At 48.2% G+C, this 21,708-nt stretch overlaps 1 protein-coding gene across 1 annotated transcript in view; it reads left to right on the top strand.

Moving 5' to 3' along the window:
* Nucleotides 1–2,084: 2,084 nt before the first annotated feature.
* Nucleotides 2,085–21,708, top strand: part of jph3a (junctophilin 3a) — a 26,694-nt gene continuing 7,070 nt past the window's right edge. Inside the window, exons 1-3 of the mRNA XM_071400498.1 lie at nucleotides 2,085–3,651; nucleotides 18,147–18,434; nucleotides 19,219–19,723. Of these exons, the coding sequence (XP_071256599.1) occupies nucleotides 3,270–3,651; nucleotides 18,147–18,434; nucleotides 19,219–19,723 (1,175 nt within the window). The 5' untranslated portion in view covers nucleotides 2,085–3,269. The remainder of the gene's footprint in view (nucleotides 3,652–18,146; nucleotides 18,435–19,218; nucleotides 19,724–21,708) is intronic.

The raw sequence follows: 21,708 nt of genomic DNA, 5'->3' as shown, positions 1-21,708 counted from the left end.
TGTCAAATTGGCTTTTTACCAAATTATCGTATGACAGACCACGTATTCACCCTGCACACCCTAATTTCCAAACAAACAAAACAAAACATGCTTTCTTCTCATGCTTTCTTGATTTCAAAAAGCCTTCGACTCAATTTGGCATGAGGGTCTGCTATACAAATTGATGGAAAGTGGTGTTGGGGGAAAACGTCTGACATTATAAAATCCATTTACACAAACAACAAGCGTGCGGTTAAAATAGGCAAAAATAAATAAATAAATAAATCCCACGGGGCCGTGGGGTGAGACAGGGATGCAGATTAAGCCCCACTCTCTTCAACATATACTGTATATCAACGAATTGGCGAGGGCACTAGAAAAGTCTGCAGCACCCGGCCTCACCCTACTAGAATCTGAAGTCAAATGTCTACTGTTTGCTGATGATCTGGGGCTTCCGTCACAAACCAAGGAGGGCCTACAGCAGCACCTAGATCTTCTGCACAGATTCTGTCAGACCTGGGCCCTGACAGTAAATCTCAGTAAGACCAAAGTAATGGTGGTACCAAAAAAGGTCCAGTCGCCAGGACCACAAATACAAATTCCATCTAGACACCATTGCCCTAGAACACACAAAAAAACGATACATACCTTGGCCTAAACATCAGCGCCACAGGTAACGATCTGAGAGACAAGGCAAGAAGGGCCTTCTATGGCATCAAGAGGAACATAAAATTCAACATACCAATTAGGATCTGGATAAAAATACTTGAATCAGTTATAGAACCCATTGCCCTTTATGGTTGTGAAGTCTGGTGTCCCTTCCCTAACCAAGAATTCACAAAATGGGACAAACACCAAATTGAGACTCTGCATGTAGAATTCTGCAAAAATATCCTCTGTGTACAATGTAGAACACCAAATAATGCATGCAGAGCAGAATTAGGACGATACCAGCTAATTATCAAAATCCAGAAAAGAGATGTTAAATTCTACAACCACCTAAAAGGAAGCGATTCCCAAACCTTCGTAACAAAGCCATCACCTACAAAGAGATGAACCTGGAGAAGAGTCCCCTAAGCTAGCTGGTCCTGGGGCTCTGTTCACAAACACAAACAGACCCCACAGATCCCCAGGACAACAGCACAATTAGACCCAACCAAATCATGAGAACAAAAAGATAATTACTTGACACATTGGAAAGAATTAACAAAAAAACTGAGCAAACTGGAATGCTATTTGGCCCTAAACAGAGAGTACACAGTGGCAGAATACCTGACCACTGTGACTGACCCAAACTTAAGGAAAGCTTTGACTATGTACAGACTCAGTGAGCATAGACTTGCTATTGAGAATGGCCGCCGTAGGCAGACCTGGCTCTCAAGAGAAGACAGGCTATGTGCACACTGCCAACAAAATGAGGTGGAAACTGAGCTGCACTTCCTAACCTCCTGCCCAATGTATGACCATATTAGAGACACATATTTCCCTCAGATTACACAGATCCACAAAGAATTTGAAAACAAACCCGGTTTTGATAAACTTCCATATCTATTGGGTGAAATATCACAGTGTGCATCATAGCAGCAAGGTTTGTGACCTGTTGCCACAAGAAAAGGTCAAGCAGTGAAGAACAAACACCATTGTAAATACAACCCATATTTATGCTTATTTATTTTAACTTGTGTGCTTTAACCATTTGTACATTGTTACAACACTGTATATATATAATATGACATTTGTAATGTCTTTATTATTTTGTAACTTCTGTGAGTGTAATGTCTACTGTTCATTTTTATTGTTTATTTCACTTTTGTATATTATCTACCTCACTTGTTTTGGCAATGTTAACACATGTTTCCCATGCCAATAAAGCCCCTTGAATTGAATTGAATTGAATTGAATTGAGAGAGAGGTAGAGAGGATAGAGAGAGAGGTAGATCTTTAGACTGCCAGGTAATTAGGGAAAGCAGGATATATCCCCAAAGGACCAGCGCAGTGAACCGAACACATACTGCTCTTCCCCGGTCCCTATATCCCTATCTCTTTAAGAGCCTACAGGAGGAGGGAGGGAGAGAGCATGTGGGGGAGGGGTATTGGATGGGGTGGAACAGTCCTTCAGTAATGAGCGGATTTTAGAGCGAGAGAGAGAGAGAGAGCAAGGGAGAGAAGAGACCGAGAGACCACCACCATATGACTTGTGGGAAACTGGATATATTAACGACCCAGACAGAAGGGGGTTGAGCTCTAAAATACAGAAGATAAAGCGGAAAGGAAGACAATCATTATATATATATTTTGTTGTTGCATCAACCCTCCTCCCATGTTGTTCAGGAGAGACTGCAGCTCCATCGCTACAGCGCAGCAGGAGCACAGTGAGGAGGAGAGGAGGAGGAAGGAGAGAACAAGACAGAAGAAGAGAGGAGCAAAGGGGAAATACACAGTCAGTTAGGTCGTCTGAGGTGTGTGTGTGTGTGTTCAGTGTGTGTGTGTGTGTTTATGGATGTGTGTGTTCGGATGTTTCCAGCCCATTCTATAGCTATAGCCCATCTCTGTTTATTTTTGGGGCGTACTGGTGCGGTACGATCCCTCTCCTGTCTTTATCCTCTCTCCCTCTCCTGTCTCTATCCTCTCTCCCTCTCCTGTCTCTATCCTCTCTCCCTCTCCTGTCTCTATCCTCTCTCCATTTCTGTGTGACAGTACGGCACAGCTAGACGGGTGGTGGTGTAATGTCTGATTGAGCTCATCAGGCTGTGCTCGCTGTGTCGCTGCTGCCGTCAGGGCCTCTGGGACTATTAGAAAAGCCTGGACCTAGCCTGTCTGGAGCGCCCCAGCCAACGGAGAGGTGAGTGGGTTCGTGCCATCCCAGCTGGCGAGGCTGTGTAGAGGAGGGTGGAGGAGGAGGAGGAGGAGGAGAGGAGGAGGAGCGCATACAGCCTGCATGCCCATGGGAAGCAGAATGCTCGGACGGCAGTAGCATCTAGCATCCTTAACGTCGCGCCAGGCCCAGACCCAGATCCAGACCCTGCCACCTCCATTGACAGACAGACGAAACCTCTCTCTCCGTCCCAGGTGATGCTCTCTGGACCAAGCCTTGCTTTGTACAAGACGGGGAACCTGTTTTTGATTCCATTATCATAAAAAGCCAACAACAAGAAGGTAAAGGGAAATACTAGGAGATCTAAACCTCCATGAGACCACCTCCATCCTCACCTCTCGGCCCTGATCTTTCTATGTAAACCTGATTTTCTCTTCTTGACGTTCTGAGGATTTTGCCTAAACCTGTTTCATGCATGTCCACTGGAGGAAGGTTTGACTTTGATGACGGGGGGTCGTACTGTGGAGGGTGGGAGCAGGGCAAGGCCCATGGCCGCGGGGTCTGCACAGGGCCACAGGGTCAGGGGGAGTACGCCGGGGCCTGGAGCCACGGCTTCGAGGTCCTGGGCGTCTACACCTGGCCCAGCGGGAATAGCTACCAGGGCACATGGGCGCAGGGGAAGCGCCACGGTGTGGGCGTGGAGAGTAAGGGCCGCTGGGACTACAGGGGGGAGTGGACGCAGGGCTTCAAGGGACGCTACGGCCAACTGGAGAGCACGGTTAGCGGGGCCCGTTACGAAGGGACCTGGAGCAACGGCCTGCAGGATGGATACGGGACTGAGACGTACTCCGATGGAGGTAAGGAAGGGACACACCAAGCCATCAAGCTGAGGTTGCTCTTACTATGCAGCACACTTCTATTCATTCTATTTTGGTTTTAACGCACTATAAAATAGGTGCTATAAGGGTCACTCTACCCTCTCCTTCTCCTGTACCTCTCATCCTCCTTTCAACCCTCATCCCATTTCATTCTGTTCTCTCCATCTCTTTTCATACAGTATCTCTACCTGCCTCCCCTTGTATCTGAAATGGTTGTCCATATCTGAGAACTATTTCAGCTGGGATTGATAACAATATACAGGTCACCTCCCCAGTCAGCAGGAATAGGCCTGAAACATACACCGAATCAGAGAGGAGCCCCTGCAGACTGGCACTAGATCCTAGAGAACATTCAGGACTAGGTCTGGATCTGGGCTAGCTGAATCAGAGAGGAGCCCCTGCAGACTGGCACTAGAGAACATTCAGGACTAGGTCTGGATCTGGGCTAGCTGAATCAGAGAGGAGCCCCTGCAGACTGGCACTAGATCCAAGAGAACATTCAGGACTAGGTCTGGATCTGGGCTAGCTGAACCAGAGAGGAGCCCCTGCAGACTGGCACTAGATCCTAGAGAACATTCAGGACTAGGTCTGGATCTGGGCTAGCTGAATCAGAGAGGAGCCCCTGCAGACTGGCATTAGATCCTAGAGAACATTCAGGACTAGGTCTGGATCTGGGCTAGCTGAATCAGAGAGGAGCCCCTGCAGACTGGCACTAGAGAACATTCAGGACTAGGTCTGGATCTGGGCTAGCTGAACCAGAGAGGAGCCCCTGCAGACTGGCACTAGATTCTAGAGAACATTTAAGACTAGGTCTGGATCTGGGCTAGCTGAATCAGAGAGGAGCCCCTGCAGACTGACATTAGATCCAAGAGAACATTCAGGACTAGGTCTGGATCTGGGCTAGGCCCTATGTGTGTGTACAAGCTTTACAAAGACAGAGTATGTAGGCTATATTGCTATTTCCAGTTCTGTAATAAAGTGGTGTGAAAGCAGAACACTTAATGTGGGCTAGCGGTATAGTACATGTTACCACGCAAAGACAAACAATGATGCTGCCAGTAATGTCAGCTAACAGAAATGCATCAGTGTTTATACATGTATACAGCATCTGACTGCCTGCAACCATCTTATTTGAAGCCTGTTGAATCTTTATATCCTCTCAGCATCCATCTCTATTCCCCCTCCTCTATTCCTCCTCCTCTATTCCCCCTCCTCTATTCCTCCTCCTCTATTCCTCCTCCTCTATTGCCCCTCTTCTATTCCCCCTCCTCTATTCCTCCTCCTCTATTCCTCCCTCCTCTATTCCCCCCTCCTCCATTCCTCCTCCTCTATTCCTCCTCCTCTATTGCCCCTCTTCTATTCCCCCTCCTCTATTCCCTCCTCTTCTATTCCCCCTCCTCTATTCCTCCTCCTCTATTCCTCCCTCCTCTATTCCTCCCTCCTCTATTCCCCCTTCTATATTCCTCCTCCTCTATTCCCCCCTCCTCTATTCCCCCTCCTCTATTCTCCCTCCTCTTTTCCCTCTCCTCTATTCCCCCTCCTCTATTCCCCCCTCCTCTATTCCTCCTCCTCTATTCCCACCTCCTCTATTCCTCCTCCTCTATTCCCCCTCCTCTATTCCCCCATCCTCTATTCCTCCTCCTCTATTCCCCCTCCTCTATTCCTCCTCCTCTATTCCCCCCTCCTCTATTCCTCCTCCTATATTCCCCCCTCCTCTATTCCCCCTCCTCTATTCCCCCCTCCTCTATTCCCCCTCCTCTATTCCCCCCTCCTCTATTCCTCCTCCTCTATTCCCCCTCCTCTATGCCTCCTCCTCTATTCCTCCTCCTCTATTCCTCCCTCCTATATTCCTTCTCCTCTATGCCTCCTCCTCTATTCCCCCTCCTCTATTCCCCCTCATATTATCCCTCTCCTCTATTCCCCCTCCTCTATTCCTCCTCTATTCCCCCTCTATTCTTCCTCCTCGATTCTTCCTCTTCTATTCCCGTCTCCTCTATTCCTCCTCCTCTATTGCCCCTCTTCTATTCCCCCTCCTCTATTCCCCCTCCTCTATTCCTCCTCTGTTCCCCCTCCTCTATTCCTCCCTCCTCTATCCCACCTCCTCTATTCCTCCCTCCTCTATTCCCCCTCCTCTATTCCCCCTCCTCTATTCCTCTTCTGTTCCCCCTCCTCTATCCCCCTCCTCTATTCCTCCCTCCTATATTCCTCCCTCCTCTATTCCCCCTCCTCTATTCCCCCTCCTCTATTCCTCTTCTGTTCCCCCTCCTCTATCCCCCTCCTCTATTCCCCCCTCCTATAATCCTCCCTCCTCTATTCCCCCTTCTCTATTCCTCCCTCCTCTATTCCTCCCTCCTATATTCCTCCCTCCTCTATTCCCCCTCCTCTATTCCTCCCTCCTCTATTCCTCCCTCCTCTATTCCTCCCTCCTCTATCCCCCCTCCTCTATTCCTCCCTCCTCTATTCCCCCTTTTCTATTCCTCCCTCCTCTATTCCTCCCTCCTCTATTCCTCCCTCCTCTATTCCTCCCACCTCTATTCCCCCTCCTCTATTCCCCTTCTGTCCCCCCTCCTCTATCCCCCCTCCTCTTTTCACCCTCTATTCTTCCTCCTCGATTCTTCCTCCTCTATTCCCCCTCCTCTATTCCTCCTCTGTTCCCCCTCCTCTATCCTCCCTCCTCTATTCCTCCCTCCTCTATTCCCCCTCCTCTATTCCCCCTCCTCTATCCCCCCTCCTCTATTCCCCCTCCTCTATTCCCCCTCCTCTATTCCTCCTCTGTTCCCCCTCCTCTATCCCCCCACCTCTATTCCTCCCTCCTCTATTCCCCCTCCTCTATTCCACCTCCTCTATTCCCCTTCCTGTATTCCCCCTCTATTCTTCCCTACTATATACACATTCTCTCTCTCTCTCCCCATCCCTCTCTCTCTCTCTGCATTATACCACAGACGCCTCTGTACTGTAAATCGCCATGGTAACGCCGAGACAGCAGGTCAGCATGTCACTGGAGACTATCTGTGTTCTGCGCACTGATTGGTGCTTTGGCATTGTCACTGGGGTTTTCTGACTTGGGCGCAAAAGGACAGTTTGAAATTGACTGAGGTGGGCCGGTCCAAAATAGGGGAGGTTTGGCTAACTTTTTGTTTTGCTTTGGGGAGGGATTGGGGATTTGTATTTATTTTTTATTATTAGGCACAGGGGAGGGTAGTGCATTTTCCCCTGGTTTACATTCCCCATTTTGCAGGTTTTACTCCATAATTTCTTCAATATAGCCACATTTCCTCATCTGCCTGCACGCTCCTCCCCTAACAAGGTGTTTTGGTATTTCCCTTATGCTCTATGCTTTTCTGCACGCTTAGTATACAGTCAACTCTATCCTGCCCTCTATACATAGTGACAATAGTGGTAGGTGGATCTTTTGTCCAGATCTGCAAAAGGCTAACTAGCAATCATAACACACATAAAATCATTCAAATCTGCACCAATTTTCTATATAAATCCACAAGGACGTAGAGGAATAACTGATTGGCAGCGGAGAGGCCAGGTGCAGAGGAGAGGCCAGGTGCAGAGGAGAGGCCAGGTACAGATGAGAGGCCAGGTGCAGAGGAGAGGCCAGGTGCAGAGGAGGGGCCAGGTGCAGAGGAGAGGCCAGGTACAGATGAGAGGCCAGATGCAGAGGAGAGGCCAGGTGCAGAGGAGAGGCCAGGTGCAGAGGAGAGGCCAGGTACAGAGGAGAGGCCAGGTACAGAGGAGAGGCCAGGTACAGAGGAGAGGCCAGGTGCAGAGGAGAAGCCAGGTACAGAGGAGAGGCCAGGTGCAGAGGAGGGGCCAGGTGCAGAGGAGAGGCCAGGTGCAGAGGAGAGGCCAGGTGCATAGGAGAGGCAAGGATCAGAGGAGAGGCCAGGTACAGAGGAGAGGCCAGGTACAGAGGAGAGGCCAGGTGCAGAGGAGAAGCCAGGTACAGAGGAGAGGCCAGGTGCAGAGGAGAGGCCAGGTACAGAGGAGAGGCCAGGTGCAGAGGAGAGGCCAGGTACAGAGGAGAGGCCAGGTGCAGAGGAGAGGCCAGGTGCATCATTACACATGAAAGAAGAGTGAAGACACGCAGCTCAAACAAATGTAATTTACTATATATTAGGATTCCATTACATATAGAGTGGGTTCACCCTATTATCACGATGCATTAGGGGGGTTTTCCTATAACGCCAATGACCCGGTTTCACTCCCTTGTCCTGCCGTTCGGTACGTTGGTGTCAGAGGTGGGAACACCAAAAGGCTCAAGTATCTTGGTGAGGTCGCTAGGTGTTGTACAGAAGGTGTTCAGTATTATTACAAAGGGTACAACTTTTATTTGATTTTTCATGATGATTTTTTTCTCTTTTCGCTGGCACGCCTCTCTTTTCAAAATAACGTATCAGCTAATTAAGTTTGTATGGCCTTGGTGACAATGATCCTCCCTAGACTAGTCTACAACACAATGATCCTCCGTAGACTAGTCTACAACACAATGATCCTCCCTAGACTAGTCTACAACAACACAATGATCCTCCCTAGACTAGCCTACAACAACACAATGATTACAATTGGCTCATTCATCCCCCTCCTCTCCCCTGTAACTATTCCCCAGGTCGTTGCTGCAAATGAGAACGTGTTCTCAGTCAACTTACCTGGTAAAATAACGGTAAAATAAAAATAAAATAAAATAAATAAATAAAATCCTCCCTAGACTAGCCTACAACACAATGATCCTCCCTAGACTAGCCTACAACAACACAATGATCCTCCCTAGACTAGCCTACAACAACACAATGATCCTCCCTAGACTAGCCTACAACACAATGATCCTCCCTAGACTAGCCTACAACACAATGATCCTCCCTAGACTAGCCCACAACAACACAATGATCCTCCCTAGACTAGCCTACAACAACACAATTATCCTCCCTAGACTAGCCTACAACACAATGATCCTCCCTAGACTAGCCTACAACACAATGATCCTCCCTAGACTAGCCTACAACACAATGATCCTCCCTAGACTAGCCTACAACACAATGATCCTCCCTAGACTAGCCTACAACAACACAATGATCCTCCCTAGACTAGCCTACAACAACACAATGATCCTCCCTAGACTAGTCTACAACACAATGATCCTCCCTAGACTAGTCTACAACACAATGATCCTCCCTAGACTAGCCTACAACAACACAATGATCCTCCCTAGACTAGCCTACAACAACACAATGATCCTCCCTATACTAGCCTACAACAACACAATGATCCTCCCTAGACTAGTCTACAACACAATGATCCTCCCTAGACTAGCCTACAACACAATGATCCTCCCTAGACTAGTCTACAACACAATGATCCTCCCTAGACTAGCCTACAACAACACAATGATCCTCCCTAGACTAGTCTACAACAACACAATGATCCTCCCTAGACTAGCCTACAACAACACAATGATCCTCCCTAGACTAGCCTACAACACAATGATCCTCCCTAGACTAGCCTACAACACAATGATCCTCCCTAGACTAGCCTACAACAACACAATGATCCTCCCTAGACTAGCCTACAACACAATGATCCTCCCTAGACTAGCCTACAACAACACAATGATCCTCCCTAGACTAGCCTACAACACAATGATCCTCCCTAGACTAGCCTACAACAACACAATGATCCTCCCTAGACTAGTCTACAACAACACAATGATCCTCCCTAGACTAGTCTACAACAACACAATGATCCTCCCTAGACTAGCCTACAACAACATAATGATCCTCCCTAGACTAGTCTACAACAACACAATGATCCTCCCTAGACTAGCCTACAACACAATGATCCTCCCTAGACTAGTCTACAACAACACAATGATCCTCCCTAGACTAGCCTACAACACAATGATCCTCCCTAGACTAGCCTACAACAACACAATGATCCTCCCTAGACTAGTCTACAACAACACAATGATCCTCCCTAGACTAGTCTACAACAACACAATGATCCTCCCTAGACTAGCCTACAACAACACAATGATCCTCCCTAGACTAGTCTACAACAACACAATGATCCTCCCTAGACTAGCCTACAACACAATGATCCTCCCTAGACTAGTCTACAACAACACAATGATCCTCCCTAGACTAGTCTACAACAACACAATGATCCTCCCTAGACTAGCCTACAACACAATGATCCTCCCTAGACTAGTCTACAACAACACAATGATCCTCCCTAGACTAGTCTACAACACAATGATCCTCCCTAGACTAGCCTACAACACAATGATCCTCCCTAGACTAGCCTACAACAACACAATGATCCTCCCTAGACTAGCCTACAACAACACAATGATCCTCCCTAGACTAGCCTACAACAACACAATGATCCTCCCTAGACTAGCCTACAACACCACAATGATCCTCCCTAGACTAGCCTACAACACAATGATCCTCCCTAGACTAGCCTACAACACAATGATCCTCCCTAGACTAGCCTACAACAACACAATGATCCTCCCTAGACTAGCCTACAACACAATGATCCTCCCTAGACTAGTCTACAACAACACAATGATCCTCCCTAGACTAGTCTACAACAACACAATGATCCTCCCTAGACTAGTCTACAACAACACAATGATCCTCCCTAGACTAGCCTACAACACAATGATCCTCCCTAGACTAGCCTACAACAACACAATGATCCTCCCTAGACTAGCCTACAACAACACAATGATCCTCCCTAGACTAGTCTACAACAACACAATGATCCTCCCTAGACTAGCCTACAACACAATGATCCTCCCTAGACTAGCCTACAACAACACAATGATCCTCCCTAGACTAGTCTACAACAACACAATGATCCTCCCTAGACTAGCCTACAACACAATGATCCTCCCTAGACTAGCCTACAACACAATGATCCTCCCTAGACTAGCCTACAACACAAATGATCCTCCCTAGACTAGCCTACAACACAATGATCCTCCCTAGACTAGTCTACAACACAATGATCCTCCCTAGACTAGCCTACAACACAATGATCCTCCCTAGACTAGCCTACAACACAATGATCCTCCCTAGACTAGTCTACAACACAATGATCCTCCCTAGACTAGTCTACAACAACACAATGATCCTCCCTAGACTAGCCTACAACACAATGATCCTCCCTAGACTAGCCTACAACAACACAATGATCCTCCCTAGACTAGCCTACAACACAATGATCCTCCCTAGACTAGTCTACAACAACACAATGATCCTCCCTAGACTAGCCTACATAACCACATTAAAATGAATACTGCATTATTGTTTTCAAGTGAGTGAAATACTGTAAACTGTAAACTGAAGTGAAAATGTCATTGAATAATGGCGCAAAAGCCTTGTTATTTGAATGTTTCATTCCGTCTGGATGAATTGTTGGTCTACTCTTGATCTAGATAAGGCACAGAACAGGACAGTCTGGCTGTATTTTTACTTCTGATACTGATGTGCTGTCTGTTGCCCGTCATCATTCTCCCAAGTCGTCCTATATTGCGTAGCCACATAGTCTTCTGCTCCTAGCAGGCCCAGTTATTCAGGAAAGACTCATTAACGTGTGTTCTGCCTCCTTAACCATCAGAGTAGCTATTCTTTGATCTCAAACGCTTCAATATTGTCTAAATATTGGTCACTTAACTTTTAAAATGTATTAATTTGATTAGGCTACTTAAAATGTCTCCTGTAGGCTACCTGCGCATGTTCATCCACTCCACTGTAATAGAAAGAGACATCTGTTTTAACCCCCCCATCCCTCCCCCCCCCCCCCACACACACAGTAAATGTCGAACTGTCCCTAATCTAGGCCGTTTGATAACCAAAGCAACTCCATTGCACTAAACCGGGATGAGCCGAGAGAGGCAGGGAGGGGTCCCGGGGAAGGAAGAGAGGCAGGTAGAGTGAGGGAGGGAGGAAGAGAGGTAGAGACGGGGAAAGGTAGAGAGAGAGAGGTCAATAAGTGATGCAGCGGGGACCATGGAAACAAGATCCGTCGCTGCTGCATTGGTGTAGCTAGAGGTTGTTTACCAGCGTAGCCTATAGTCAACTATCCAATATACCGCAATGGTTTTACATACCAGTAGATAACCTTGGTGTTATTTGGTTTATGAAGTAGCGGAGGCGACCGTAATAACACTTCAGAACGAGATAAAAATTAATAAAAATAAAGACTGCGTCACGAGAGAGCACCTTCGGTCTCTCACCTGGGAGACCGCGGACAGATTAATATAGCACGCACGAGCTGACACATTTTCCACAACCCAATAAACGTGCTATTGTCGCTATACCAACAGCTACACATGTAATATTGTGTAAAGTGTAGGCTAACAACATGAATCGGTATTTACATGGGGTCGGCGCAGCATAGCTTTGTCTGTTGCGATCTACATTTCAGCACCATGGACAGGTCCCGATCTATTACACTTTGACAGACACACCACAGCGAAGGTTCATGGCATGTCATTCCTCTGTTTTTAGATGATTGAAATGGGGGGGAAATACCGTTTATTAGTCCTATCCCGGCCACTAAAACGTGTAAATGTTCGTGTTAAAAGCCTCACTACTGAAATAAGATGGAAACGCTCTTTAAACAATCTATTGTATAAAACAACATAAGATAAAACTGATCATTATTTGCGGTCGGCTTCAGCCAAGTTGTGAAATAAAACCCAATACCTTAGTTTTAATCAATGGAAAATGAGAAAACATGATTTTTTCCTGAGGTTGAGAGCATTGCAGTCAGTGATATTTAAACGGTTGTCATGGCGTGATGTGCGGTCCATGATATTTAAACTGTTGTCATGACATGATGTGTGGTCCATGATATTTAAACTGTTGTCATGGCGTGTTGTCATGACATGATGTGCAGTCAGTGATATTTAAACTGTTGTCATGACATGATGTGCGGTCCATGATATTTAAACTGTTGTCATGACATGATGTGTGGTCCATGATATTTAAACTGTTGTCATGGCGTGTTGTCATGACATGATGTGCAGTCAGTGATATTTAACCCGTTGTCATGACATGATGTGCGGTCCATGATATTTAAACTGTTGTCATGACATGATGTGTGGTCCATGATATTTAACCCGTTGTCATGACATGATGTGCGGTCTGTGATATTTAAACTGTTGTCATGACATGATGTGCGGTCCATGATATTTAAACTGTTGTCATGACATGATGTGTGGTCCATGATATTTAAACTGTTGTCATGGCGTGTTGTCATGACATGATGTGCAGTCAGTGATATTTAAACTGTTGTCATGACATGATGTGCGGTCCATGATATTTAAACTGTTGTCATGACATGATGTGTGGTCCATGATATTTAAACTGTTGTCATGGCGTGTTGTCATGACATGATGTGCAGTCAGTGATATTTAACCCGTTGTCATGACATGATGTGCGGTCCATGATATTTAAACTGTTGTCATGACATGATGTGCGGTCCATGATATTTAAACTGGTATTTAAGCAATATAGATGTAACGGTTTTCGTCGTCTGAAGAACATGAATCGGACCAAAGCGCAGCGTGGAAAGTGTTCATGCTTTTTATTGAAACTGAACACTATTAACAAAATACAAAGAGAATAACCGAAACTGAAACAGTCCTGTCAGGTGCAAAACACTAAACAGAAAATAACTACCCACAAAAACCATGTGGGAAAAAGCTACCTAAGTATGGTTCTCAATCAGAGACAACGATAGACAGCTTTCTCTGATTGAGAACCACACCCGGCCAAACACAAAGAAATACAAAACATAGAAAATGAACATAGAATGCCCACCCAAATCACACCCTGACCAAACCAAAATAGAGACATAAAAAGCTCTCTACGGTCAGGGCGTGACAATAGACAGCATACATGGTTAATATAGACAGCATACATGGTTCATATTTGCCATTTACCTCTGCTAGATCAAACTTATCAATAAAAGTGCTATTCTTTTTTTAAATTAAATGTAATTATAATCAAGACATGGGTGGAATAAATCATGTTTATCTTAAACAAATATAAATGAAACAAGATTTTCATCACTATTGATGTTTATTGCTTTGAACTGAACATACTGGAAGGACAAATTTTACATACAGTATTTTGTGGAAATTATAAATGAGCCCCATTGAACACAAATTAAGGCCAGTCGACACACCACATGAGAGACAGCGTTTCTGTGTTTTTCAAATGTATTTATATAAGGGCACAAGACGAGACCCAGATGCAGACACGGGAGGCAGATGGTTTGAGTCTTGATATTTATTAAATAATCCAAGAGGGTAGGCAAGAGAATGGTCGTGGACAGGCAAAAGGTCATAACCAGATCAGAGTCCAGGAGGTACAGAGTGGCAGGCAGGCTCGTGGTCAAGGCAGGCAGAATGGTCTGAATGGTACGGAGTCCAGAAAACAGGCAAGGGTCAAAAAACATGAGGACTAGCAAAAGAGAATAGAAGCAGGAGTACGGGAAAATACGCTGGTTGACTTGAAAAACATACAAGACGAACTGGCACAGATAGACAGGAAACACAGGGATAAATACACCGGGGATAATAAGCGACACCTGGAGGGGGTGGAGACAATCACAAGACAGGTGAAACAGATCAGCGTGTGACAATTAATTGCACTTGATGTAGGTGTACTGTGTCTTCCTGTCCTTCAAGGGTCCACACACATCGCAGCGCTTCTTCTTGTTGCTTGTGGCTGTAATCTAGAATGATGAAAACTCTTAGTTTAGGGATTTTACTAACATCTCATTCACTCACGTATATAGGTACAGCAGGCCAAGGTAGGAGAGTCACACACACACATGCAACAACATCCCTCACACTTACTTCCTGTATTGGAGTTGTTGGTTCTGTGGGTCGGGCGGATGGGGCATCAGCATCCTCCTCCTGAATCCTCCTCACGATGGCTGCAGAGCTGGGGTCTTTGGGATGTGACACCTCCTCTGGATTTGAGGTCTTACCAAGGCCTTGCCCAGCTCTTCGAGAAAGAGCCGTGTCCCTCTGGAGCTTCCCTCTGTTCCAATCTGGGTTCAACGCCATCCAGATGACAAACGCGTTGTACGCCGAGATGTCCAAAAATGTTGAAGAATATCAACGTATGGTTCTTCTTTTGCAGCTGTAGCCAGTCACCAGCTTGTCTAAATTGTCCACCCCTCCTTTTGTGGCATTGTAATCTATTATGATTTCTGGTTTTTGATGTTCCTGTCAACAGATTTTCCCATTTCTATGCAGCGTACTCATAAATACCAAATTTTTGCCTTTCTTTGGCAAGTAGGACACTAGGGACGTGTCGGCCGTGAACACAAACGTAGAGGAACTGATAGGCCTGTTCCGTGTATTCAACAGCTGAGCTGGGAGCTCTGGCTTGTTTTATGTTCCTGCCATCGTCAGCTTCCTCTCGAGGAGCTCCTGTCCCATCGTCAGCTTCCTCTCGAGGAGCTCCTGTCCCATCGTCAGCCTCCTCTTGAGGAGCTCCTGTCCCATCGTCAGCTCCTGTCCCATCATCAGCTTCCTCTCGAGGAGCTCCTGTCCCATCGTCAGCTTCCTCTGGAGGAGCTCCTGTCCCATCGTCAGCTTCCTCTCGAGGAGCTCCTGTCCCATCGTCAGCTTCCTCTCGAGGAGCTCCTGTCCCATCTTCAGCTTCCTCTGGAGGAGCTCCTGTCCCATCGTCAGCTTCCTCTCGAGGAGCTCCTGTCCCATCGTCAGCTTCCTCTGGAGGAGCTCCTGTCCCATCGTCAGCTTCCTCTCGAGGAGCTCCTGTCCCATCGTCAGCTTCCTCTCGAGGAGCTCCTGTCCCATCTTCAGCTTCCTCTGGAGGAGCTCCTGTCCCATCGTCAGCTTCCTCTCGAGGAGCTCCTGTCCCATCGTCAGCTTCCTCTCGAGGAGCTCCTGTCCCATCGTCAGCTTCCTCTCGAGGAGGTCCTGTCCCATCGTCAGCTTCCTCTCGAGGAGCTCCTGTCCCATCGTCAGCTTCCTCTCGAGGAGCTCCTGTCCCATCGTCAGCTTCCTCTCGAGGAGCTCCTGTCCCATCGTCAGCTTCCTCTCGAGGAGCTCCTGTCCCATCGTCAGCTTCCTCTCGAGGAGCTCCTGTCCCATCGTCAGCTTCCTCTCGAGGAGCTCCTGTCCCATCGTCAGCTTCCTCTCGAGGAGCTCCTGTCCCATCGTCAGCTTCCTCTCGAGGAGCTCCTGTCCCATCGTCAGCTTCCTCTCGAGGAGCTCCTGTCCCATCGTCAGCTTCCTCTCGAGGAGCTCCTGTCCCATCGTCAGCTTCCTCTCGAGGAGCTCCTGTCCCATCGTCAGCTTCCTCTCGAGGAGCTCCTGTCCCAGCTTGTGCGAAGTAAAAAAGTGATTGCATCTTGATGTTGTGTCCACGGAGAGTGTCCGTGTCACGTCCAGTCCCTGTGTCACGTCCAGTCCCCGTGTCACGTCCAGTCCCCGTGTCACGTCCAGTCCCCGTGTCACGTCCAGTCCCCGTGTCACGTCCTGGACAACCCTCATCCCTTGGTTCTTCTCAGGGGCTCCTCCAGCCAGCTTCCCCATATACACTTGCAAGTTCCACGCATATGATGAAGCAGCATCACAGGCAGCCCAGATCTTGATTCCATATTTTGCTGGTTTAGACGGTAAGTACTGCCTGAAGGGGCAGCGGTCCCTAAATGATATAAGCTGCTCATCAACAGTAACGTTGGGCCCAGGGTTGTAAAACAGGGGAAGCCTGTCCTCCCACTTGTCCCACACTGACCTGATTGCAGCTAGCTTGTCTCTCTGCCGCCGAGCTGGTCTTGTGACTTGGTTATCGAAGCGGATAATCATGTGAAAGTTTTCCATAGAAATTGTTGCACGGAAAGGTTCTCTGCCAGTTTCTCCATCCCACAGGGATTCTGTAGATTCCCCATTGGATCTGAAAACACCAGGAAGGATAAGATCCCCAAAGTATGCACATAAATGACTTTGGCCCATATCCTTCCATCTCTCTCCAAAAACACACCTTCCCTGCAAATTAGTGCAGTCCAGAATGATTTTCTGGATGGTGTCTGGGATGAACAGTTGAAAAGAAGACTTTATGTCCTACACTACTTGTATGAAATGAGTAACCGCCATCTGCGTCGGCCCTGGTTGCATCCTTATCACATTAGCAGTCATGGTGGCTCATTCCTTGGGCGAGAACACCATTCAATTTCACAATTCTTTTTTTTTTTACATCTATATTTCTCCTCCTGCAGGCTGATGATGAGCTAGTTGCTAACGGGCTGGTCCTGGGGCTGGCTGAGGGTCAATCTCATCCTCTTCTTCCAATTCACAGTCAGACTCCGAATTGACAGAGACATGATCCTCATATTCGGAAATTTCCTCATCTTCCGTTCCTTCCACACCAGCTTCTCTCTCTGTAAAAAAATGTATTCTAAGACTCTCTGAGCAGAGATTATTTTTGCCATACTGATTGATTGTGGTAAAGAGTCACACATGCAAAGCTATTTATTTGTTGTGTCCCTCCCCCAATTTGCATCTGGCTGGGGTAGACTGTGGGAACATACTGATTTTTTAACAATGTATCAAAATAATGTATCGAAATAATGTATTGTAATAACATTGTGCAGGTTCCCGCAAGACTTTGTGCAGTTTCACACACCACAAAGGGTAAAGAGTGGGAGACAGGCAGAGAGGCAGGGAGAGAGACAGGTTCTTGGTGCTATGTGTTTACTTGTTTTCACCTACACACACACTTTTCCACACTTTTATTACCCTTGGGTCCAGCTGACCTAACACCTCATATGTAATATAAATGTGTAGGGGGTGTGCACAGTGTGCACTCAATGAAAATGACCCAAGGCCAATGAGTCTCAGGTTGAAAAAGTAATTCATTGTATCATTTTTACTTGAGTAAACATTGAAAATGGGTCCCACAGACCCGAACACCACACAAGGGTTAAACTGTTGTCAAGGCATGATCTGTCGGTCCCTTACACCTATTATGTCCCCATATTGCTTTCATGTATACACAGTCGTTTCACACCATTCATCCCATCATATAGTCCTTTTAGACCCGTTCACCTGAAGCCAGGTAGCAGAGTTTGAATGTTGATGTCAGCTAATGTCTCTCTCTTGTGGGTCCTAGTTGATTCACATGGAATTAACAAGCCGTGTGGGATATCAGGTTGTCACTTCCTGCTACCCAAAGTCAGAATTTTCTCCCAATGAAATACAATGTCACAAAGCATGCAGGTATAATGCTTTATAACTTGTTATAAGCACTAAAAGCCTTTTATAGTGTCTCATAATTAAGCCTTATGTTATGCCCCTTTCCATCCATGCACCTTTCTGGGGGGGGGGGGGGGGGGTGACCTAATTGGTTTTGTGGTGCAATGCATGCCCTCAGATCGCCCTATAATTTGACCCCTGTGACTCTCTCCTATAGGTACGTTCCAGGGCCAGTGGCTGGGGGGGATGCGGCACGGCTATGGGGTCCGGCAGAGCGTGCCATACGGCATGGCGGCCGTCATCCTCTACCCGCTCCGCACGTCCATAAACTCCCTCCGCTCCGAGCACAGCCACGGCCCCCCTACCCCGCTGGAGGACGGCACCGGGACCGCAGTCTCGCCTGCCGACGGGGTGGTGGGGGGCGGGCTGGTCGGGAGTCCTGTGGGGAGGGGGGGCTTCGCTCTAACTGCGCCCAGCGAGGCTGACCGTCGGGGGAAGAGGAAAGGTGAGACTTCTGATGTGCTGTTTGTGGGCAGCTGGTCGGGCTCTATGAGCTAATACTTACATATACATTAGCCCTGCTTTTCTAGTCAAATCTCTTGGCCTTGCACTTTGATATGGACTGGATTTCCCATTGCATGTGTTATTATGTCACGCTTGTGTTTGTATGTCAGTTGTCCATTTCTGTCAAGTTGTATCATATCGTGGGCCTCCCGGGTGGCGCAGTGGTCTAGAGCACTGCATCGCAGTGCTATGCTGCGCCACCAGAGTCTGGGTTCGCGCCCAGGCTCTGTCGCAGCCGGCCGCGACCGGGAGGTCCGTGGGGCGACGCACAATTGGCTTAGCGTCGTCCGGGTTAGGGAGGGTTTGGCCGGTAGGGATATCCTTGTCTCATCGCGCTCCAGCGACTCCTGTGGCGGGCCGGGCGCAGTGCGCGCTAACCGAGGGGGCGGGTGCACGGTGTTTCCTCCGACACATTGGTGCGACTGGCTTCCGGGTTGGAGGCGCGCTGTGTTAAGAAGCAGTGCGGCTAGGTTGGGTTGTGCTTCGGAGGACGCATGACTTTCGACCTTCGTCTCTCCCGAGCCCGTACGGGAGTTGTAGCGATGAGACAAGATAGTAATTACTAGCGATTGGATACCACGAAAAAAAATTGGGGAGAAAAGGGGATAAAAAAAAAAAAAAAAAAAAAATAATAATAAAATAAAAAAAAATAAAAATAAAAAAAAAGTTGTATCATATCGTACTGTAGGATAAATAACGTTGTATCGTGTCGTTTCATATCCCAGGCCGTTTCCGTCAGTCGATCCTGAGTGGTCTGAAGCTGCGTCGCTCCGAGTCCAAGAGTTCCCTGGCCAGCCAGCTGAGTAAACAGAGCTCGTTCTGCAGCGAGGCCGGCATGAGCACCGTCTCCTCTGCCGCCTCCGACATACACTCCAACGCTAGCCAGGATGGCGAGCAGGGTGCTCCTGTGGATGCCACGGTCACCGAGGCCTACGCCGGCGAGTGGCGCAGTGACCAGCGGGCGGGTTGGGGCGTGAGCCGGCGCTCCGACGGTCTACGCTACGAGGGGGAGTGGGTGGCCAACAAGCGCCACGGTTATGGCTGTACAACGTTCCCCGACAGCACCAAAGAGGAAGGGAAGTACAAGCAGAACGCGCTGGTCAGCGGGAAGCGGAAGAACCTGATTCCTCTGAGAGCCAGTAAGATCAGGGAGAAGGTGGAGCGGGCTGTGGAAGCGGCTGAGAAGGCTGCAGACATCGCCAAGCAGAAGGCAGAGATCGCCCTGTCCAGGTGAGAAACAGACCCGTGGTGTTGACCTACAAGCAGAAGGCAGAGATCGCCCTGTCCAGGTGAGAAACAGACCCGTGGTGTTGACCTCCGAGCAGAAGGCAGAGATCGCCCTGTCCAGGTGAGAAACAGACCCGTGGTGTTGACCTCCGAGCAGAAGGCAGAGATCGCCCTGTCCAGGTGAGAAACAGACCCGTGGTGTTGACCTCCGAGCAGAAGGCAGAGATCGCCCTGTCCAGGTGAGAAACAGACCCGTGGTGTTGACCTCCGAGCAGAAGGCAGAGATCGCCCTGTCCAGGTGAGAAGCAGACCCGTGGTGTTGACCTCCGAGCAGAAGGCAGAGATCGCCCTGTCCAGGTGAGAAACAGACCCGTGGTGTTGACCTCCGAGCAGAAGGCAGAGATCGCCCTGTCCAGGTGAGAAACAGACCCGTGGTGTTGACCTCCGAGCAGAAGGCAGAGATCGCCCTGTCCAGGTGAGAAACAGACCCGTGGTGTTGACCTCCGAGCAGAAGGCAGAGATCGTCCTGTCCAGGTGAGAAACAGACCCGTGGTGTTGACCTCCGAGCAGAAGGCAGAGATCGCCCTGTCCAGGTGAGAAACAGACCCGTGGTGTTGACCTCCGAGCAGAAGGCAGAGATCGCCCTGTCCAGGTGAGAAACAGACCCGTGGTGTTGACCTCCGAGCAGAAGGCAGAGATCGCCCTGTCCAGGTGAGAAACAGACCCGTGGTGTTGACCTCCGAGCAGAAGGCAGAGATCGCCCTGTCCAGGTGAGAAGCAGACCCGTGGTGTTGACCTCCAAGCAGAAGGCAGAGATCGCCCTGTCCAGGTGAGAAACAGACCCGTGGTGTTGACCTCCGAGCAGAAGGCAGAGATCGCCCTGTCCAGGTGAGAAACAGACCCGTGGTGTTGACCTCTGTTGCTGTGGTAACAGTAGTCGGGTTAGAGCTAGGGCTAAGGTTAGGCTTAGGTTAGGGAACCGGAGAAGGTGGCCAACATCTTTGTCTTTGACAAGTGCACTTAAAGATTCTCTGTTATCTTGCGATGTGCCAAATGGGCCGGTTTCCAGACTAAAAGGCCTAGTTGAGAAAATCCATGAAAGGGTTGTTTTTAAGTCCAGAAATAGGTTTAATCTGGGTCAGGTAAACTGTCCCTAGGGGTCCGATAGACCTGTAGTCTCAGCAACTCTTCAAGCAGTATGGTTGTGCCGTACTGAGGTAACAGGTCAAACTATGTTGTTCACCAAGCAAGCAAACCATTTCCTTAGAAAAACGAACCCATGCAGATTGATTGTTTTGGATGACTGTATTATGTCAAGTAAACCAAATCAATAAAAAAAGAAGACATCCCGTTGTGGTGAATTGATTACATTTGAGCCGATGCTACTGTCAGAAAGAGAACAGTAAGGGATTGTGGTGATACAGTGGATGGCTGAGCTGTCCTGTTGGGATCATGGTGATACAGTGGATGGCTGAGCTGTCCTGTTGGGATCATGGTGATACAGTGGATGGCTGTGCTGTCCTGTTGGGATCATGGTGATATAGTGGATGGCTGTGCTGTCCTGTTGGGATCATGGTGATACAGTGGATGGCTGTGCTGTCCTGTTGGGAACGTAGTGATACAGTGGATGGCTGTGCTGTCCTGTTGGGATCATGGTGATACAGTGGATGGCTGTGCTGTCCTGTTGGGATCATGGTGATACAGTGGATGGCTGTGCTGTCCTGTTGGGATCATGGTGATACAGTGGATGGCTGTGCTGTCCTGTTGGGAACGTAGTGATACAGTGGATGGCTGTGCTGTCCTGTTGGGATCATGGTGATACAGTGGATGGCTGTGCTGTCCTGTTGGGATCTGTTTGTGGAAACATTCCACAAACAGAGAACTATCCTGGTAAAGAACAAAACCCAGGCCAGACAGATACAGGGTGTACACAACAGTCCTTAAAGGTAACACACAACACAAAACCCAGGCCAGACAGATACAGGGTG

This window comes from Salvelinus alpinus, chromosome 5 (genome assembly GCF_045679555.1).
Source record: "Salvelinus alpinus chromosome 5, SLU_Salpinus.1, whole genome shotgun sequence".
NCBI lineage: Eukaryota > Metazoa > Chordata > Actinopteri > Salmoniformes > Salmonidae > Salvelinus > Salvelinus alpinus.
This window is presented reverse-complemented; position numbering and strand designations above follow the sequence as displayed.